The sequence below is a fragment of the Bufo bufo genome, chromosome 9 (assembly GCF_905171765.1).
Source record: "Bufo bufo chromosome 9, aBufBuf1.1, whole genome shotgun sequence".
Classification (NCBI taxonomy): domain Eukaryota; kingdom Metazoa; phylum Chordata; class Amphibia; order Anura; family Bufonidae; genus Bufo; species Bufo bufo.
In genome coordinates, this window is record NC_053397.1 from 200132390 (window position 1) to 200154725 (window position 22336).

Below are 22336 nucleotides of genomic sequence, written 5' to 3' on the forward strand. Positions count from 1 at the left end.
AAAGACCAAAAATAAATTCATAAAGATAAATTCTGAATTACTGTTGCAGCAGTAAAACACATTGGGGGTCATTTATTATACTGAAATACACCTATATTAGGCTTATTTCAAGCGCAGATGATTAGCTGCGCTACTATCTGCGACTTCTCCCTGCCCACGCCAGGTCTACAATAGTGGAAGGGGATGGGTCGGCAGGCCCGTCTCATTTACCATTTTCTGCACCTGTTTTAGCCATAGAAAATGGTCTTAATGTAAGACGGCTCAGAAGCTGTCTTACATTGAGAACTGGCGCTGGATGCGCTGAAGTTATGGACAGGCCTGCGCTTCTTCAGAACTTCGGAGGATCCACCACCAGTGCAGGAGCTTTATTAGCATCGGCCTCTAAAACGCCAGTCTTAATAAATGTGCACCATTGAGGGTCTTTTTTTTTTTTTTTTTTTTTTTTTTTTTAAGTTTAAGCAACAGAAAATAAGCCAATTTCAATCTTTTTCGGTGATCAAGGGTAGTGGATGAGTTAATTCCATTTTTTTGGGGGTGTTCTAGGCTAATGGATAAGTTTATGATAAGTTCACTTGTGGTCTAGGGTAGTGAAGGTGTTGGTCAACTTATCTAATGGTCTAAAATAGTGGATAGGTTAAATCGGTTTTTCCCCCCAAAAAAATTCTAGTTTTCAAACCAGCACTTCTGTAATTGCATGTAATTAAAAATGTAACGTAGCGACTGAGTTATTCAATGACATCTATCTGTATAGCGCCACCTGCTGTTTGTTTGTTTTTTCCTGATTTCTCTGTCCACCTCACTGAGGCGGACACACATGCTCAGTTCCGTCCTTCAGCTACCCCCAGTTGCAGCAGAAAGGTCAGGCCCCCTGAGTGGGCAGCTTGAAATAAAGCAGAGCAGAGCAATGAATGGGGAGATCCCTGGATCCATGGTAGGTACAGGGCTGGTTCTGGCTTTGTTAGAAAGAGAATCGTCATGTACGGTAATATATGATGTCTGATTTTCATTTTTTTTATTAATTATGGGACACTCCTTTAAAGGGAAGCTGAAAGCAGCATGTTATAGAGCAGGAGGAGCCGAGCAGAGTGATATATAGATTTATGGGAAAAGATTCAGTAAAACTTGTAATTCATTCATTTAAATCCCTGCTTATCCTGGGCTGTGAAGCTATCTCTATATACAGAGTTATAGAGGGAAGGCTGTCAATCACTGATGGCTCCGCCTCCTGGACTTCACAGCCCAGGATAAGCAGGGATTTAAATGAATGAATTACAAGTTATACTGAATATTTTCCCACAAATCTATATATCACTCTGCTCGGCTCCTCCTGCTCTATAACATGCTGCCTGTGGATTATTTAGCATTTTCATAGTGACAGATTCCCTTTAACACCTGTTTTATAGTGGTCTAGGGTAGTGGAGGAGTTAAAGGGGTTGTCCTATCTGGATATTTATGACATAATAATAGGAAATGCCATAAATGTCCGCCAAGGGTGATTTTCACTTCTGGGACCCCCTTCTATGTCAAGAGTGGGGCCCTGCCGTGAACGTAGAGAGTGCTGCACATGCACAGTGCATTCTCCATTCACTGCTACGCAAGCGAGAAAGTCCCATAGCATTGGAACTAACCAACCACGCAAGGAAGTCCGGTAGCTTGCGGAGATTTTTTAAATCTCATCCACTTTGTTTGTACTGTGAATGCTGTGGATTTTGTGCATTAAATTCTCGTGTGTAAAATCCTCAGCATTTCCCCTCCTGTGTCCGTACCCGAATAGTATTGCTTTAGAACTAATGGTATGAATTCATGTGCATCTGTCTGCGAACTACGGCTTATTAACCGCGCTGCCGTAAGAGCATCTATAATACGTTTGGAAGCGATTATGGTAATTGAAAGGAATTTGGTTAAAATTAGAGTTTGAGATAAATGTACAACTTATTGTCGTCTAAGAAATGAGCATGGCCTATTGACCTCTCTCCCCTTTATCTCCTTCCCAGGCTATCAGGCTTTCCCTGGAACAGTCCCTTCCACCGGAGCCACCAGAGGAGCAAAGTGAACCACAGAGCAAACTGCGGATCAGGACACCGAGAGGGGAGTTCATTGAAAGGCGTTTCCTGAGCTCCAACCCATTACAGGTGGTCCTCAACTTTGTAGCATCCAAAGGATTCCCTGGTCACGAGTACAAACTGCTCAGCACCTTTCCACGTAGAGATGTGAGTGTCTCCTCCCGATACCTAAAGATGGTCCTTTATGCTACAGAGATGCATCCCATGTTGGGTCATGTTGGCAGCTGTAAAGAGTCAAAGGGGTTTTCCTAAAAAGAACACATGTCCCTTATCCACAGGATGGAGGATTAGTGTCTGATCACTGGTGGTCCAGCTGCTGTGAGTGTTGGACATAGTGCCAATCGATACCCATGTCCGTTTTATAGAAGTGAATGAAGCAGTGGTTATGGTCCTATGTGGTGCACACTCGGAGGCTTTCGATCTAGTGATTGCTGGGAGTGCCAGCAGGGCCGCTGATAGAAATCATGGGGCCCCGTACAGCATACATGACGGGGCCCCCTTCAGCTCCACCCCCTGATCCCTCCTTCAGCCACACCCCTGGCCCCGCCCTTGGCCCCTCCCCAGACTCCGCCTTGAGACAACATGCAGATTTGTCTACAAGTGATATTTATGGCGCTGGGGGGTCGTCTGTGAATGGCGCTGTTATGGAGGGGATCTGTGAATGGCACTGTTATGGAGGGGATCTGTGAATGGCACTGTTATGGAGGGGATCTGTGAATGGCACTTTTATGGAGGGGATCTGTGGATGGCACTGTTATGGAGGGGATCTGTGGATGGCACTGTTATGGAGGGGATCTGTGGATGGCACTGTTATGGAGGGGATCTGTGGATGGCACTGTTATGGAGGGGATCTGTGGATGGCACTGTTATGGAGGGGATCTGTGGATGGCACTGTTATGGAGGGGATCTGTGGATGGCACTGTTATGGAGGGGATCTGTGGATGGCACTGTTATGGAGGGGATCTGTGGATGGCACTGTTATGGGGGGGATCTGTGGATGGCACTGTTATGGGGGGATCTGTGGATGGCACTGTTATAGAGGGGGATCTGTGGATGACACATACCGTATATAGCATCTTATGCTATGTGTCATCCACAGATACCCCTCCATAACAGTGCCATTCACAGATACCCTCCATAACAGTGCCATCCACAGATCCCCCCCATAACAGTCATCCACAGATCCCCCCATAACAGTGTCATCCACAGATCCCCCCATAACAGTGTCATCCACAGATCCCCCCATAACAGTGTCATCCACAGATCCCCCCCATAACAGTGTCATCCACAGATCCCCCTCCATAATGGTGCCATCCACAGATCCCCCCCATAAGTGTCATCCACAGACCCCCCGCCCCCCCTAATAAGTGTCATCCACATGACAGACCCCCCCCCCCATAACAGTGCCATCCACGGATCCCCCGCCCTCCCTATAACAGTGCCGTCATGACGTCATCCATATAGATCCCCCCCCGCCACTCACAGTAGTATACATTAATAAATCGGTGCAGCCGTGCAGGCTGCAGACAGTAACTTTAATTTTAGCACAGGCACAGCGCTCATCTCTTTACTAAAATACTACCTTACATTCAGCTCCTGCCTCCTCCCTCCACCCTCCAGTAACAAGTGCGGGCGGCAGCGCTCACTCACTGACGTCACGCGCCTGCGCCGCCTAGTGGGAGGAGCAGGCGTGTGATGTCAGTGAGTGAGCGCCGCCCCCACACTGCCTGCTGTTACTGGAGCCAGCCCACTGACAGCAAAAAAATTAAAATGGCTCGGGAGTAGGGTTGCCACCTTTTCTTCAAGCCAAACCCGAACAGAAGGGAGGGAGGGCCCCCTTCCAGGCCCCGCCTCCAGCCACGCCCATGTCCCGCCTCCAACCATGTCCCGTCTCCACCCTTGGTCGCTGTCGCACCGCGATCGTTACGCCCCTGATCCCACGCCTGCGCCGTCCCGTTTAGTATTCGGCGCAGGCGCGGGATTTACGGGACGAAGAGGAGAACTCTGACGTCAATCAACTGGACATGGGCGTGCCACTGCCAAAGGGTGAATAGACGGAGCCTCTAGGTGCTGCAGGAACGCCCTCATAGCACCTAGAGGCTCATTAGCATATGATAAGTCTTTATTTTAAGAGAACGGCGGCAGCGGCAGGCAGGGAGTTATGTACTGCTGACATCAGCACATCGCTAATGTCAGTCAGCTACATAACATAACGTTTTTTCTGATGATTGACAGATTCAGAAACCTGTTTAAAGGGCTTCTGTCACCCCACTAAACTCTTTTTTTTTTTTTTTTTTTTTCGGCTTCTTATAATCCCTATACTGCGATATATGAATACATAATGTTATTAGTCATTTTGGTTCAGTAGATAATGAATAAAACAGATTTTTATAATATGTAAATTACCTCTCTACCAGCAGGCAGGGCGGTTACTTGCTGGTAGCAGCCGCATCCTCCTATCATAATGACGCCCCCTCCTCATGTTGATTGACAGGGCCAGCGAACCCGATCGTCCTCTGGCTGGTCCTGTCTGCTATCAAGTTATTGCGCCTGCGCCGTAGCGGTATTCAGTCGGCACAGGCGCACTGAGAGGAGGACGCTCGCTCGGCCGCTCCTTCCTCAGTGCGCCTGCGCCGGGTGTAGATGTGACGTCATTGGTGTAGGCGCACTGAGGAAGGAGCGGCCGAGCGAGCGTCCTCCTCTCAGTGCGCCTGTGCCGACTGAAGACCGCTACGGCGCAGGCGCAATAACTTGATAGCAGACAGGGCCAGCCAGAGGACGATCGGGTTCGCTGGCCCTGTCAATCAACATGAGGAGGGGGCGTCATTATGATAGGAGGATGCGGATGCTACCAGCAAGTAACCGCCCTGCCTGCTGGTAGACAGGTAATTTACATATTATAAAAATCTGTTTTATTCATTATCTACTGAACCAAAATGACTAATAACATTATGTATTCATATATCGCAGTATAGGGATTATAAGAAGCCGAAAAAAAAGAGTTTAGTGGGGTGACAGAAGCCCACACTGTTACATACAATTACACAATTCAAATGTTTTATATTTCTACCTTTTTAGAAGTGAGTGACAGACTAGGACAGGTGTCAGGACTCAGGAGTCAGGACTGTCTTGGTCAGGTTGTCTGCAGGCAGGGCACAGTGGGCACTACATGGGCAGGCTGCTGGAGCTGGACTGGAGAGGAGAAGAAGAATGATTTCTCCCACGGAGCTCCCTCTGCCTCTCTCTCTGATGTCATCACTTCCTTATCAGAGAGAGGGAGGGAGGGACTAGGAGGCAGGGGAGGAGAGAGGGAGGGAGGGACTAGGAGGCAGGGGAGGAGCGAGGGGAGGAGCCTGAACAGTGAGTGAACACAGCGCTGCCTGGCATCACTGTACTGTAGTGTGTAGACTGGAGGAGGGAGGAGGGAGGAGGGGAGGCTCGGGAGCGCTGCGCTCAGCTGATCACCCGGAGTGACAGCTTAAATATGCGATCGGAGTCTCGGTCGGACCACACTGCAGTTTGAATGAATAATCCTGTGCCCGGGTCTAAGAAAGGCTTGTACCCGGGCACAGGATTACAAACCCGGACTGTCCGGGTGAATCCCGGACGGGTGGCAACCCTACGAGTCGGGAGTCGGCAGCCCGGGCCCCCCTGCCAGCCGGGCCCGGTACAACTGGGCCAGCTGTACTGGCCTATCAGCGGCCCTGAGTCCCAGCGTTTGGACCCCCCCAGCAATCAGACACTTATCCCCTAGCCTGTGGGTAGGGGGTTACTGACTTTTGTGTAAAAATCCATTCGTCTCTGCTACATCTGTATGCCAGTTTCCATGGTTTAAAGACTGTTAGGGCAGGTTCACATTCGTGTTATAAATTCCGCTATAGGGTTCCGCAACGGAATATAACGGAATTTTAGTACAGCATGCGAAACGGAAACCTTTAAAAAGCATTCAGTTTTGCCCCGTTATAATACATGTCTATGGGCACATATAATGGTTCCGGATTTTTTCCGTTATTCATGACGGCAAAAAAAAAAAAAAGTCCTGTCGGCAGAGCTTTTTTTCCGTCATGAATAATCGAAGAAAAAAAAAACTGAACGGTTTTATGTGCCTATAGAAATATATTAGGACAGAGCAAAACAGAATGCCTCTTAAAGGTTTCCGTTTTGCATTCCGTCCTAAAATTCCGTTATATTCTGTTGCGGGACCCTATAACTGAATTTATAGCACAAACGCGAACCTGCCCTTAAAGGCGATACCAACTTTGTTATCCATTACTGTGGTCATTGTGTAATGCTATACCTCCCCTGCGGGGATTGATTGATGGTATTCCATTACTGGTGACCGTTCAGGGGATCACTCCTTAATTTTTCTCACATTTGTTCCACTGGTTGAAATGGATTTCAATATATGAATAGTCCATTCATTAGCTGGGGATTGTTATTACCATTGAGTGTTAGGCCGAGTTCACACTAACGTGTGTGACCCGTGCCCGTGCTGCGGCCCGCAAATCGCCGTAGGTCAGCCGCATTGGATTGCGGACCCATTCACTTTAATGGGTCCGCGATCCGCCCGTTCCGCAAAAAGATAGGACATGTTCTATCTTTTTGCGGAACGGAAGTACGGGACGCAACCCCACGGAAGCACTCTGTAGTGCTTCTGAGGGGTCCCCTTCCGTGTGGCCGTTCCGGATTTGCGGACCCATTGAAGTGAATGGGTCCGCATCCGTGATGCGTTTGTGTGAACTAGGCCTTATTAGAGGTGGCATAGAATTTATAATGTCACACCGGTAGCAGTAGTAATAATAATATTAATTGTGGGGGTTCAATAAATGACTAATGCACTTTTTAGATCCAGTCTTGATCAGGACAAGAATTGTGAGATTTCTTTAATAAGGGTATGGCAGCTGCAGGGTTAATCCGGTCGCCGCCTGACCTGCCCACTTTAAAGTGAGCAGCTACATGGAGTCGGATGCGAGGAAAGCGGCTCATTTGTAGATCATTTTATTAATAAACTGTTTACAAAATATTTACAAGCCGCATACAGAACCCGACAGCGGGGGCTTAAATATGACTAATGCAGCCGAAGCTCCGAGATGTCTCTGTAATATATTCTAATCTCCTTAGAGCCGGCGATAATTAAACTGGAAAGAATACAATTTCCAGCAGGCCAAGAACTGCAAGTGCTTATTGTGTGCTTATATAGGGCACTTTAACCCCCCTCCTGCCAGAGGCCTGCAGTCGATTTGCTGGGGCCTCATCAGGAGTCCGTCATTGGACTCCTCGCCTGTGTGATCCACGGGCTCGCCGATCAGTGTCCGTCTGTAAGCAACGATTTCATCATTTGTGATGAGAGGGTTTAAGGTTTGCAGGATCGGTCAGACATTTGATGTGTTCAGGTATACATTTGTTCATGGAAATTCCCGAATTATACCTATTGAGAGACAAACCCTTAGCTTTCACCCAGGGCTCTTGCACGCAGTAGTGTACACCACCTATGGAAATCTGTGGGAGCATACCGAAAAGAAAAAACGTGCCATGGTCCATTGCAGGGATACAACTCCCACCATGCCCTGCTGTAGGCTGATAGCTGTGGGCATGCTGGGAGTTGTAGTTTTGCAACAGCTGGAGAGCCTCAAGTTGGCCATCCCTGGTCCTTTGCATGCAGTATAAGCCTCCACCCTGGAAGCACTGACATACATGCCGCAAAAATTTTTACGAATTTAACTTGTACGTTTTATCACCCTGGTAACACCATGACTGTAAATTCTACTGAAATTGCGCCCCTTTTGCCCATAGGCCGTGTCAGGTAATGCGGCTTGGTCCTAATTGGAACTGCAATACCAGACACAGTCCAAGGATGTTGCTTTTTATTGGGTGGGGAAAAAAAAACTTTTTTGTAAATCCGGACAACCCCTTTATTCCACCCCATGACCCAAATAAATAAAAGTAAAGTGGGTATTCCCATATAGGACATTTATGGTATATGGATGGGATGTTCTGTCTCAAAAGAGGGGACCCGAAGTGAATGTAGTAAGCGTGTCCACCCATCCCATTCACCACTGTGGGTCTTAGCATGCCCAAGGCAGTGAATGGAGGTTGGCCGCCCATGCGTGGCTTGCTCTCCGTTTACTTCAGGACCCCTTTTTCTAAGACCTGAGCAGGTCCCAGGCTTGAGACCTGCGCCTAGCAGACATGTATGACATATCCTAGCAGTAAATTATAATTAATGCCATAGATTTCCCAGGTTTGAATACTCCTTTAATGGCTCTGTGCGTGATACGGGGTGCCGGTGCGTCGCTGTGTATTCATATAACTGTGTTCTTTCTCAAGCCTATCTCGTTTAACTTTAGAAAGTAGACCTGCAGCATTTTACTGTATCTGCTCCGGTTTACTCCACATTCTGCCCAACCAGTGTGGTGGGATTAGATGGAACACGAGTCACTTAAGGTAATCTCACAGCTGACGGCATTGCTTAATCATTTAAAACCAGTTTGCTCTGTTCAGTGTGGTGTGATTTGCTCAAATCTGTTCAATTGGACACTTCCAACAAACAAGTGAGATAACAGTCTGGCAACCATGTAACCGAAACGAGAAAGAGGAAATCGTACTGAGCTAATCCATTATTCACCCTTTTGATTTACAAGTAACCTATCCCAAGTGTGACTCACAAGGCCTTTAGTGCAGCCTGTAGCTCTCGACGTGACCTAATCCGGTGAGAAGCAGGTAGATAACCAAGGCCGCCATCATGTTGGAAAATGCCAATTTATCCGATCCTTTCCTTGTAAGTTGATATACTGCCTGACCTTGAAGCCCATTTACACCGAAAGACTTCAATTCAGCGGTGGGATTCACATTTTTTAACAAGTTCCCTACACAACGGCGGACATGCGGCATCACGACGCGTTTACACATACATACACCGTATTTATGCAATACGCATAAATATACCATGTACATGATACACTTACATAAATACACTATATATATACTACGCACACATATCACCCAACTAAGGAGCTAAACGATCAACTGTGCGCAAAGCAATAAAAGTGCACATCTCCAGCTGCCCTGCCACCGCCAGATCACTGGACCAGGCCGGTAACACGGTTCTCTAATCCAGTTGTAATTTTAACAACCGGATCTGGAGAACTGGAGGGAACTGGCTGAATCCCATGACTGCTTCAAGTCCTTCCAGTCCCCACCAACACAATCTTTGCAGCCATCTCGGAGAAGACTCCTTGCAGCCAGTAGAGAAGAAAAACTCTTTCTTGCTGGGCAATAAGGGTCGTTATTGCTTAGTGATGCTTCTTCCAAGAAAGACAGTGCCAGCAAGTATGGCAGCAGATATAGCTTCAACATTAGCACCTGTAGCCTCTTTCACTCTCTGTTACAGCCAACTTGCAAACACCAGTGGGCTTTACTGGACCCTGGAGTAATGAAAGCTGATATTATATCGTAGACCCTCACCATTTGGGTCACATAGGCTGACCACGTGGTTTGTACCACTTATGATGACAGTATATACATGAGGGACATGGAGTCAACAGCAGTGGGATATGGAGTCTTGTACTAAGGGATAATGAGCCTGCTGCCAGGGGCCAAGGAAGCTACTGCTACTGCCGAGGGCCAAGGAGCCTACTGCTACTGCCGAGGGCCAAGGAGGCTACTGCCGAAGGCCAAGGAGGCTAGTGCTACTGCCGAGGGCCAAGGAGGCTAGTGCTACTGCCGAGGGCCAAGGAGGCTAGTGCTACTGCCGAGGGCCAAGGAGGCTAGTGCTACTGCCGAGGGCCAAGGAGGCTAGTGCTACTGCCGAGGACCAAGGAGGCTAGTGTTACTGCCGAGGGCCAAGGAGGCTAGTGCTACTGCCGAGGGCCAAGGAGGCTAGTGCTACTGCCGAGGGCCAAGGAGGCTAGTGCTACTGCCGAGGGCCAAGGAGGCTAGTGCCACTGCCGAGGGCCAAGGAGGCTGCTGCAGATCGGCATGGAGCCCGCTCTTATTTTTGTTTGGAGTACAGTTTTCCCTGGAATGATAGAACATTCATTTCTCCAAAAGATAATCTAGTTGAAAAAATGTACCTTCACCCTTGTGTCTAATGTATTACAAAGCAGTTAATCCACAATATTCAAGGCCCGATGGGATTGTTAAAGTTCTTGAAAGTCTTGGTATCCACAGGTTGCCTGTCCTTGGTCTACAAATAACACAAACTTCTCTGTAGTATGGGCTCTAAACCGATTATTTTTTTCTTAATTCCACTTTCACAATCTGGCAACCTTCACAGTCCCTAAATTAATTTAGAAGAGATGAGCATATTTTGGCCACCGGTTACTGCAGCATATGGCAATTTCAGTTAATTTAATACCTGCGCTGCAAATCTCAACTCAATACCAAAATTCAATTTATAGTCAGTCTGCTGCATCTGTGCAGGTGTGGGATGAGCAGAGCGCCATCTGTGCAGGTTTCTTGCTGACTGTAGAAATACAAATATATTATCTTCCTGGCTTCTCTGATGTATAAAGGATGAAGCGTCTGCCCTTATCTGTGCATTTGTAAGTAAGTATGCAGAACGCCATATACTGTATTATTGCAGCATTTTCCAAAGCCTTGATGAATAAAGCTGGTATATTCACAGAACTGAGGATCATGGGTTGGTTGGTCCATTCGAATATTTTGGCATGGATCATGGCCGATTCATTTTTCTCTGGCCAAATGATACCAATGATTATTACTGATTAAAATTCATCTACTGTATTAAGCACCAACAGTTTTAACACATCAGAAATACCCATACCCCCGCCCCCACCCAAATGAACCATCGGCAGGGGCTTAGCTATAGGGTGTGCAGAGGTAGCAGTCGCTACCAGGCCTAGGTGCCTAAGGGGGTCCAAAGACCCTTGTGGTGCATTAGAAGACACTGGTATTATAGAAAGTGCAGACTGGTCACGTTGCTCCTCTGGCTGGAGGGAAAGGGGTTAGGTCAAGAATTTGACGTGGGGGGGGGGGGGGGTCAGTTTTTTGCCTCCGGCAGCACAATTAGATGCACCCCTGGACACAAAGTACTGAGGGACGGGGGGCCCAGGATGAATTCTTGCACCAGGGACCATGAGCCTTTAGCTACGGCCCTGACCATCGGACAAACTGGAAATGGAGCATTTGATGAAGTTGATGCCAGTGGGGCACATTTCCTAGACTGGCATTTAATTCGTCAGTTTTAGTAAGAAAAAAAGTAGAGTATACCTAAAGCCTCATTCACACGTCAGTGTTTCACGGACGTGTGCTGTACGTGTTCTACACGGAAAGCAAACGTCCCCATTCATTTTAATGTGTGTATTCAGACATCAGTGTGTTAGCACGGTCCGTGGGTCAGTGTTTTTAGCACAGATTCATGCTCCATTTTGTCCATGTTTACGCATCCATCACTTCCATTATAGTCTGAGGATCTGTGAAAACCACGGATGCCACCCGTGTTGCATCCGTGTTTCACGGATCATTAAGAAGAGATGCTTTGAAAATAATTTTTCAGCTGTTCAGTGTCGTTGAAACATGGATGCAACACGGACAGAAAGAAACGGACACACGGACCCAATATGGATCCTTCACGGACAGCTTCACGGATGCATCACTGACCATCTGCTCACGGATTTGAACACGGACGTGTGAATGAGTCTTAAGGGGGCGGAATGCTGTGGAGGTTACTGTTAAAGTAAACCTGTCACCTCAAAAACGCATATAAAACCGCCAGCATTACCTTTATAGTAGCCCCCAGTCTGTTATTAATCATGTGTTTAATCCGGTAATCTGATGCTCCATACATGACAAAAACGATGTTTTAAGCGCCATCAGCGCTATCTTGCCGGTCAACCTGAAGTCAAGGGGGCAGCGGCCTCCTTGCTTGAAGTCAAGATAAGCACGCCCCCTAAGCGTCCCCTCTTGTGTGTGATTGGCATCCTGCAGTGCGCCCTGGGATTGCGTTAGTCTCGCGCATGCGCAGTGCGCTCCTTGTTACTGCGCGATCCCGTCTCTGGCTCCCGCAGTTAGCCGGGTTTCATCAGCACACCGTGCATGTGCGAGACTTACATGATCCCAGGCCGCAGTGCAGGATCACACACAAGATGTGACGGTTAGGGGGCAGGCTTATCTTGACTTGAAGCAAGGAGGCCGCTGCCCCCTTGACTTCAGGTTGACCGGCGAGATAGCGCTTAAAACATTGTTTTTGTCATGTATGGAGCATCAGATTACCGGAGCAAACACATGATTGATAACAGACGGGGGGCTACTATAAGGTAGTGCTGGCGGTTTTATATGCATTTTTGAGGTCACAGGTTCCCTTTTAAAGGGACGGGCTGCTGTGGAGGTCACTGTTAAGGGGGCGAGCGCTGTGGAGGTCTCTGTTATGGGGGCAAGGAACGGTGGAGGTCTCGGTTATGGGGGCAAGGAACGGTGGAGGTCACAGTTAAGGGGTCGGTCCGCTATAGAGGTCAGTGTTAAGGGGCGGGGTGCTGTAGAGGTCACTGTTAAAGGGGCGGGGTGTTGTGGAGGTCACATTTTAAGGGAACGGAGCTCTGTAGAGGTCACTGTTAAGGGGGCGGGTTATTGTGGAAATCACTGTTAACGAGAGGGGGTACTATGGAGGTCACTATTAAAGGGGCGGCCGCTGTGGAGGTCACTGTTAAAGGCGCGGGTACTGTAGCTGTCACTGCTATAGTGGATACTGTCGGTATCTTTTAACAACGCACACAAACATTAAATGAAATAGATGAAATATACGCGTGCGAAGCCGGGTCCTTCTGCTAGTGTGTGATAAAAATGATGTAAGTGTCCCTTTAAACGGCAGCAGTTATTTATCCAGGATCACATTAAGTGAGGTGTTATTTTACAACACGAGCTTCAGCGGGACGCACTGTTTTTCCCATAACTGTCTCTATACACGGCGGCGTATACAGTTACGGAGCGATGATGTAACGGAGTGCGAGGGAAACGGTACAAACTGTCCTGTATCTCTTGATTAAAAAAACACAGCTGTTTGGTGGCTTGCTGCTCTAACTGCTGCCTGAAACATGCTGTCTACTAATTGCTACCTAACGAGGCTTATGTTTTTAGCTTGCTGCTTTCCATGTGGAATAGCATTAATAAGAAGTAATGAGACCTTGCAGTATTACATGACACCCTGGAGATCAGGCACCCCCCCCCCCTCCCCCCCCCCATGGACCTGCAGAATTGGTTACGATGCCTGGATGTTAGGCTTGCAGCATGTCTTACTGTTTCCACTTTTTTTTCCCCCTTTTTACAGGTGAAAATGAATTTATTTGATTACAGCGGTGAAACGTGAGGTTTAATAGTCTGGCCGTTAGTATAATGGCGGTGTGATGCTTATTTTCACATTGCAGGTTGTTTTATTTATTGTTTCTGCTACTTTTTTATGCTTCTAAGCAGTCGATTTCTGTGTGCGGTTTGGAAATTGGAGGTTACATGGTAGCGATGAAACCCTATTGATTCAACTACATATTTTAAGTTCAATAGTTTATATTTATATCATTGACAATATAGCACTAGCATATCCTGCGACGTTGTAACGCTGGTGTGCAATGAGTATCCAAGTGCACTATTATGGGGCATTTAAAAAGAATTTCTCATGACGTGCTATGTTTCATGGTTCCAAAATTTAGAAATGAAATAAGTTCCATTGGGATCCCATTTTAAAGGGGTTTTTCAGGATTTTGATATCGATGACCTATCCTCAGGACAAGCCATCAATATCAGATTGGTGGGAGATCGGACGCCCTGCCGATCAGCTATTTCAGAGTAGCTCTGGTGCAGGAACTACACAGCGCCACCCTTTCTATAGTGGACAGAGCTGGTAATGGCAGCGCTGCTACCATTGCAGTGAATGGGAACAGCAGTTACAGTACCGGCGTTACCTGTGTAGTTGTGGCACCAAGTCCAGGCACCAGAGCTACAACATAGCAGCTGGGAGACGGACCCCCGCTGATCTGATACTGCGTATAGGTCATCAATATATAAATCCTGGAAACCCTTTTAAGAGCATGACCATCATGGATTTTGCCAGAAATTCGCAGCTAACTCTGCAGAGAATCCACAACGTAATCAGCATGGGATACCCGGAGCTCACGGATATTACTGCGGGTTTGCCTTGGATTTCACCCAATGCATTGCCAAGAGTGGAATCCTCTGAAAAGTATTGACAGGCTGCAGTTTTAGTACTGATTTATTTATTTTTCTCTCTCATCCGCTTTGCTGCTACTGTAGTATGCCATGAATTTTTCACTTTCAAATCTGGGAGGAATATCCGCATCATATCCAACACGTGCGAAGAAGACCCTAAAAAGATCTCCTGTCCTTAAGAGGAGGCAGGTCTCATCAATGGACTGACATCTATGGTCCTCCTTGTCTGCAAGCGCAACGCTTTCCATCGAGGGATCTGTGCAACCTTGAGGTTCCCTCGTACGTAGCCAGCGCTGTATGGTAATGGTAGGGGTTTTCCAGAAGCAAAAAAAAAATTTGGAGGGGTTTCCTTATGGCAAAACGTAGTATTTGTGACTGGTCGGGCAACAGCATGAATTTTCCTGCACCGTCTAAACAGGCAAAACTGCATAATGGCACCCAGGGGTGCACCACCAATGAGGTGAGGAGATTGCCTCAGGCTTCACCAGGTCGGGGAACGAGGGGCGCAGCGGAAGGGGGATTTTCTGTTTCTGCAGTATACTATTGGGAAGCACAATGTCCACCGTATTCGGTGCTGTACTACCCTGTATGTTTTGTAGCTCTGTATGTAATGCTTTCCAAGTATGTCTTTAGCAGTAGGGCTGCAGGGAAAAGGGTTAGGTTAAGAAATTGGCATTGGGGGGGGGGGGGGGGGGGCGGCGCCGTTTCAGTTTTCGCCTCAGGCAGCAGAAAGGCTAGCTGCACCCCCGAAGACACTCGTCGAGCACAGGCGCATGTGGCGGTGTAGCCCTGTCCCACGGATGGTCAGTTCTTTGCTAACATGTATAGGTCAGTAATGACGTCTCATGGGTCTATATTCTGTGCACGGGTCAGGCTAATGTTGTGATGTGAAGCGTAAGCCGATTACCGATCGGACCAAGCAGCAAGCGAACGGTTTACAGATAGCAGATCCGAATAATGTCTGACGATGCAGAAGGTTATGGGGATGCTAATTAAGCAGAAGGATAAGCCATACGAAGAGGAGGGCGATAGCAGAGAGCCGCTAAAACAAAGCGACAACAGCTCTGTTTGTTGACAGATGCAGCAGGCGCATATTCAGTAATTGGGTAATGGTGTAAACATTGGCAATTCGGCGAATCCCTTAGTGCATTGGTAACAGAAGGCAAGCTGAAATCAAGGGTATAAACAGACCCACCCCTTCTCATGTCACCCACCGTCCTCTGCCTGAAACTGATCGAAGATCTCCAAAGCATACAATAGAGAATTGCCTTCAGTTTGGGCCGAGGTTCTGCGGCGCCTCCCGTCAGAGAAGATGTCTCGCTGCGCCTTCCGTGTGCGTCTCCTAACAGCTGTTTCAGCACGTAGGGTTAAGTATAACAGTCTGCTTCTTTAACCACAAACCAACATAACACAGCGACGAGACGAGAACAGGCACAACTCAGGCTTTCCAGATAATTAGGGCAGCCATTCCCCGGGGGCGTACTGTAAGTTGCTTTGCTCAGTTCGCCAGTTGTAAAAAAAAAAAAAAAAAAAAGACAGTGTCATATATATGTTATAGGTGTAATAAACAGGCCTGACTGGAGGGCATCTCGAAGGATCCGAACATATGATGCCCCCGTGTGCCACTCTGCCATCTGCTTGCTCTTTGTTATTTAATAAGAGATGCCGCCACCAAGTAGCTCGATAAAAACCAAAGGCCGCCCGTCCGATCTGATGCATTTTCTGTGTCATCTTGCAAAAAGTGTTTTGGAATTTGAAAATCAATCTATGGGGGAATGTTTTTACTGCTTGGATTCGGGCTATATATTTTACATATGATGATATATATTATAAAAAATCCTTTCACCTGGGTTTTGATAAACCACCAGCTAAAAACTGTGCTGAGAACCAATTATTAGACTCCTATGAAAAAAATAAAAAAATTAAGTTTTTTATTTTGACCTGGAGTGTTGTATACTTTTATAGCTATGCTTTTCCAGACTATCTAATGATGATAATTTGATGCTAGGCCAGGGTCAGACCCACAGTTCCAGAGGATCCTCCAGTGCCCCCAGACTCTGATCCTATATCGGGCCCCAAAGGTCCAGGAGAAAAAAAACAATCTGGAGCTGCCTTTGGAGCCAGTTACTTGCCCCTCGGGTCGGTTTCTTTGACTCAAAACCTATTAGCCTTTATTGATGATATAAGGGTTGGGCCCCGAGAATTACCTGTGGTGGGCTCAAGGAACCCCAGTCCGACCCTGTGGTGGGCTCAAGGAACCCCAGTCCGACCCTGTGGTGGGCTCAAGGAACCCCAGTCCGACCCTGTGGTGGGCTCAAGGAACCCCAGTCCGACCCTGTGGTGGGCTCAAGGAACCCCAGTCCGACCCTGTGGTGGGCTCAAGGAACCCCAGTCCGACCCTGTGCCAGGCTAATGGAATCTTCGGTAGGTTGATGCTAAGGTGGCCTTACACTTTCCAAAGCTGTTTTCAGTAGGGAGAGGGCAGTAAGCCGCTGCCAGAAGACTCTTACTTATCGTCATTGAGAGCAAAAGTATCGGGCATGAAGAAATCCAACATGCTCGACCCTTCCTTTGCCCGGCATCTGCCAATTGGGGAGAGTCAAAGCATTACCATACTCACAAGATGATGGGTCGGCTAACAGCTATCTAGTATCTATGGCCACTTGTAGATAGATATATGATAAATAAATGTTTGGTGGATGGATCATGGATTAGATAATTAGGTGGAAGTTAAATAGAAAAACGGATAAGTAGGTAGAAAATTAATATACAGGTGATAGGTAGAGAGATAGAAATATGGAAGGATAGATTTGATTAGACAGATAGATAGTTCAGATACATTAGATAGATACGATAGATAGACAGACAAACGGATAGGTAAACCAGACGGCAAGAAAAGAGGCATCAGTCCAAAAGAAGGTGAGGAGGGTATGGACCCGCTTTATGCAGCCCAACACAATGAGGCCGCTCAGAAGATAGATAGAAGTATAGGATAGATTGATTAGATACATGTCAGACCCCATATTACATATGTACCGAGGTAGTGAATCTGCAGTTGGTGCTGGCCGCTCGCCGGCAGTCACGGACTCCTTTAGATTGCTCCCTCTAGTGGTGCACATCATAGATAATTACTAACAAATCTCATTTTAAATTGATGTCTTGGTGGTGTACCGTAAAGGGAGTCTGTCAGCACATTTACCCCTTTTTAACAGTTCCCATAGCGCTGTAGCCGCAACACAGATGATTCAAACGGTGCCTTTATATGCTTTTGTGGACTTGTAAAACTGCCAAAAACAAACTTTGATGCATATGTAAATGAGGGCTCGCAAGTGCCCAGGGGCGGCGTCCACCGCGTTGGTGCCCAGGCATCTCTGCCTCTTCGGCTCTTATCCCCGCCCAGCCTCTTCCTCTGCCCGCCCATCTGTTTTCTCTCCCCCTCAGCGAGATCCCGCGCCTACGCGCTGACTTCCTTGGCCGGGGCATGCGCACTGCGATGCCCATTCCAGGTACGGCATCGCAGTAGCTTATGCGCATGCGCCGGCTAATGGATCATACAGATAAATTTACCTCTCTGTATGATCCGTTAGCCTGCGCATAAGCTACTGCGATGCCGTGCCAGCAATGGGCATCGCAGTGCGCATGCCCCGGCCAAGGAAGTCAGCGCGTAGGCGCGGGATCTCGCTGAGGGGGAGAGAAAACAGATGGGCGGGCAGAGGAAGAGGCTGGGCGGGGATAAGAGCCGAAGAGGCAGAGATGCCTGGGCACCAACACGGTGGACGCCGCCCCTGGGCACTTGCGAGCCCTCATTTACATATGCATCAAAGTTCGTTTTTGGCAGTTTTACAAGTCCACAAAAGCATATAAAGGTACGGTTTGAATCATCTGTGTTGCGGCTACAGCGCTATGGGAACTGTTAAAAAGGGGTAAATGTGCTGACAGACTCCCTTTAAACCTCTTAGAACATATGTTTTATTTACCCCATCACATATAATTTGCACTACCAAGGAGAAATTGGGGCTGTTTTGTGCAGTCGTGGTTATTCAGAGAAGGTGGAGTGAATATCTTCATTTATCGGACAATGACACGTGACGTACCGATCATTATGACGCTATCAGTTCTTACCGATGTTAGGATTACTGGGAAACCCGCTGTATTAGGGCTTTTGCACAGTGCAATGCATGAGCCCTCCTTAGCGGCACATGGAATGGCTGGTGGACCCTCGGGACTCCGTACTGTGTCTCTATAGTAAAGTATCCATACAGAATTCTCGAGAGAACGTAGGTGTAAAATACCAGCTGCTAATATTAGGCTACTTTAACATCTGAATTTTCCATTCCAGTATTGAGATACGTCATAGGATCTCAAAACCGGAGGAAAACGCTTCAGTTTTGTCCCTATTCATTGTCAATGGAGACAAAACTCAACAGAACGGAGTGCACCAGAATGCGTTCCGTTGCGTTCCCGTGACGCACACAAAAAACGCTGCAAGCAGTGTTTTTGAGTGCGTCATGGGCTACGGAGCAAGACCGATCTGGCATGAACCACAATGCAAGTCAATGGCGCGGTTTCTTTTGTTTCAGAGAAAATGGATCTGGCGTTCATCGACTTACAATGGTTTTAGTGCTGGATCCGTCTTGGTTATTTTAGAGATGATACAACCGGATCCATTAGTCACGGATGCAGCTGGCTGTATTAGCATGATGGAAGCTTTTTTGCTGCTACATAACGGATCCAGCAAAAACGCAGATGTGAAAGTAGCCTCAGGCCCCTTTCATACGAGCAAGTATTCCGCGTGGGTGCAATGCGTGATGCGAACGCATTGTGCCCGCATGGAATCCGGACCCATTCATTTCAATGGAGCTGTGTACATGTGCGTTGGTTTTCACGCATCACTTGTACGCTGCGTGAAAATCGCAGCATGTTCTATATTCTGTGCAGACACTGAATCAGCAGGGGAGTGCATGGGAGAGATAAAGAATCCTAAAAAATCCTGAAATGGTCCATCTTCATTATATGTACGTCTCATCTGAATTCCTCATGTCCGGATTGGTTTAAGATATTAATATATTTCCTAATTCTGTTTTCTAGATCACCCAGTTGGATCCCAGCAGGACTCTCATGGAACTTAAGCTGTACCCTCAGGAAACACTTTTCCTGGAAGCCAAGGAATAAGTTTCCCTCAGATTGGACTGTGAAAGCAGGGGAAGAGGTTCTGCCGTATTGGATAAATTAATTCACTCTGTCACCTCCCCACACCCAGAATCCAGAATGCACACATGCTTCATAGGAGCGAGAGCCTGTAACTCGCCATCCTCCAGACTGCCCGCCTGGGCAGAAGATCGTCACCCATGCAAATGTCCGATATTACAGTGACCATCCAGCTTCTGATCCAATAAATGGATTCACACCAGACACATCACTTTAAGTATCGTAAAGAGGAAATATACTCAAAATATTCTCATACATCATAGATACATGTGAGAAGATTGTAGTGATGAAGTCTCTGGAGAGCGCCACTGGTTTCCAGAATGATGGGGCTCTGGACAGCATTCAGTCCCCTTTGACACTGCTCAGAGACTTCTGTTACTGAAAATCTGATATTGCTACTATTTAGATCAGTGGCAGGTATACTACAATGTTTTGTCAGACCTTAGGATCCATTCACACGTCCTCAAAATGGGTCCGCATCCGTTCCGCAATTTTGCGGAACAGGTGCGGACCCATTCATTTTCAATGGGGCCAGAATGTGCTGTCCAGATCCGCAAAAAAAAATAGAACATGCCCTATTCTTGTCCGCAATTGCGGACAAGAAAAGGCATTTTCTATGAGAGTGCCGGCGATGTGCGGACCGCAAAATGCGGAATGCACATTGCCGGTGTCCGTGTTTTGCGGATCCGCAAAACACACACGGACGCGTGAATGGACCCTTAGTGAGACATTACTGGTGTATGGCTGCCCTTTCAAAGGGTTTGGTGTCAACCATTTCATTCTGAACATCAGTGGAGGGGGTCTAAGACCACTTGTACTCACCACATATCAGAGGATCGTTTTAGCTGAATTTCCCCTTTAAATATCTCCTTATTCCAGAGAAGGGATGCCGTAACCTGCAAAGCGGTGCTGAGTATCTGTATGCTCCTTCTGCTCTGTCCTTACACTGTAGAGTTTGTGTCTCTTACCAGTCAGATTTGTGTATATGCACCTAGTTAAAGGGGTTGTCCGGACGCTGCAAAATATGGACAGAAGCCTCAGAATGGCTTAAAAAATGTAAGAAAAAAAAACATACTTTACCGATCCCCCGTCACTTCTGTTTGGTCAATTCCCTGGTCTCCCGCAGGTCTCTGATACCCGGTGCAGGTAATTCCAGCTCAGCCAATCCCTTGCTTCAGTGATCCGCCCAGCCAGTGATTGGCTGAAAGGGCGTTTCTTGCATGTTGAGAGGCGTCGGGAGGTAGAGACAAGAAGGGGACTGGACCAGCAGTAAAACGGCAGTGGCGGGGGATCGGTGAGGTGACGGATTACTTGCTTTGCCCAGACAACCCCTTTAAATGTCTAAACCCAGAATAACTATTTAGGCTAGTTTCACTAGCGTTAAAACCATCCAGCAGAGGAGCAACCTACTGGAGTTCTATACATCCAGCACTGCCAGGCTCCATTGACCCGGTAGGGATCCTGCCTGTTTCTGGCGTGTCCCAGGGTTTGGCCAGACAAAAGGAAAGAAACTGGTGCTTATACCGGTTTTAGTCAATCTTAATGCCAGAAATAGGCTGGATCACCAATGGGGTCCCATTGTAGTCGTCAAGCTCCAGCGGGGAAAGGCAGCATCCGGATAGGACTGATACGATGAACTCCGGCAGGTAGGTCCTCCACCAGAACAACCTAGTGTGAAACTAGCCAAAGCTGACCATATAGATTAGACACCGAAGCCACTGATTTCAATGATAATGAGGATAACGGAGAAATATGAAGAACTTGCCAATGCCCCCCCACTACTGCTGCCGCTACTTCTGAACTTATGCGGCAAAGAGCACATCTTTTTATCGATAGGAATTTGCCGGCTTTGGTTGTATGCACATTGTTCGGATGATCCTGAGGACAGGACACCTCACTTCATTCCTCAGTGAAGCAAAGTGTAATGTCCTCAGCCATATCTGCCCAAACGCACATGCGCCCAACGCCGCCCGACTTAGATGTGCTTTTTACTGCATAATTCCAAATCGGCTGGTTGAGACGAGCATCCTCCGGACTCGCCTTGGACAATAGGTAAGTTCTGTTGCCACATAATTCTGTAACGTCCTGTTCTGTCCGGCATATGAGCTGCAAAAAGAAGGTGCTTGTGCATTAGCGGCCCCAGACCTAGTGATGGTTCTCTTTCCGCTGGGATGCTTCAGCAGTCTATAAACCATACTAATAGGTTAAAGATGGATTTTTGATTTGACAGATACTGGTCATAAAACATAACTGGGTTCATTATCTGGGCTCTAGAACTATATCCATAAAAAGATTGATATCAAACTACAGATCCAGCAAACAGCCTCCATCATCCAAGTCAAATTCCACCAAGGTTAAGGTCTGGACGAACGGGGTAACAAAAAATAAAAATAAAAGGTCACCACTCTGCTGGATTTGTGGCCCCAAGATTAGTTGCTATTTCTTTTCCCAAACAGCCATGAGTGGAGTAGAGAACTCCTAGTAAAGCAGAAGACTTACCCACGGTGGGATAAACTTTGTATCCTCTGATCTTAGTCCTAATTTTCAGGTACCTGAGCAGTTTGTCTTGGAACTCCACTCAACATGTAGGCTCCCTATTATTTTTTTTGCCAATAGAAAAGACTCTAATCCCATCAGAGAGATGTAAGAACTTTTTGAAGTTTTTACCCTCCTGTAATGCAGTGGTCTCCAACATGTGGCTCTACAGCTTTTTGCAAAACTACAACTCTCCGCATGCCACAGCTGGAGAGCCACAGGTTGAGTTCAGTGTTCTTATGGAATCTTCGGTACCAATTATTTTTGGACCCCAACCTGAGTGCAGCCGCACAGTCATATGTGGCTGACGATTCAATCTGTGTATTAATAGGGTCGTGTGCACTTAACGTCCA

General features: G+C 47.3%; 1 protein-coding gene across 2 annotated transcripts in view; it reads left to right on the forward strand.

The window, feature by feature from the left end:
- Positions 1-19969, forward strand: part of FAF1 (Fas associated factor 1) — a 303897-nt gene extending 283928 nt beyond the window's left edge. For both annotated transcript variants that reach the window (XM_040407595.1, XM_040407596.1), the window contains exons 18-19: positions 1995-2210; positions 19329-19969. In XM_040407595.1, the coding sequence (XP_040263529.1) occupies positions 1995-2210; positions 19329-19412 (300 nt within the window). In that variant the 3' untranslated portion in view covers positions 19413-19969. The remainder of the gene's footprint in view (positions 1-1994; positions 2211-19328) is intronic.
- The last annotated feature ends 2367 nt before the right edge of the window (positions 19970-22336 follow it).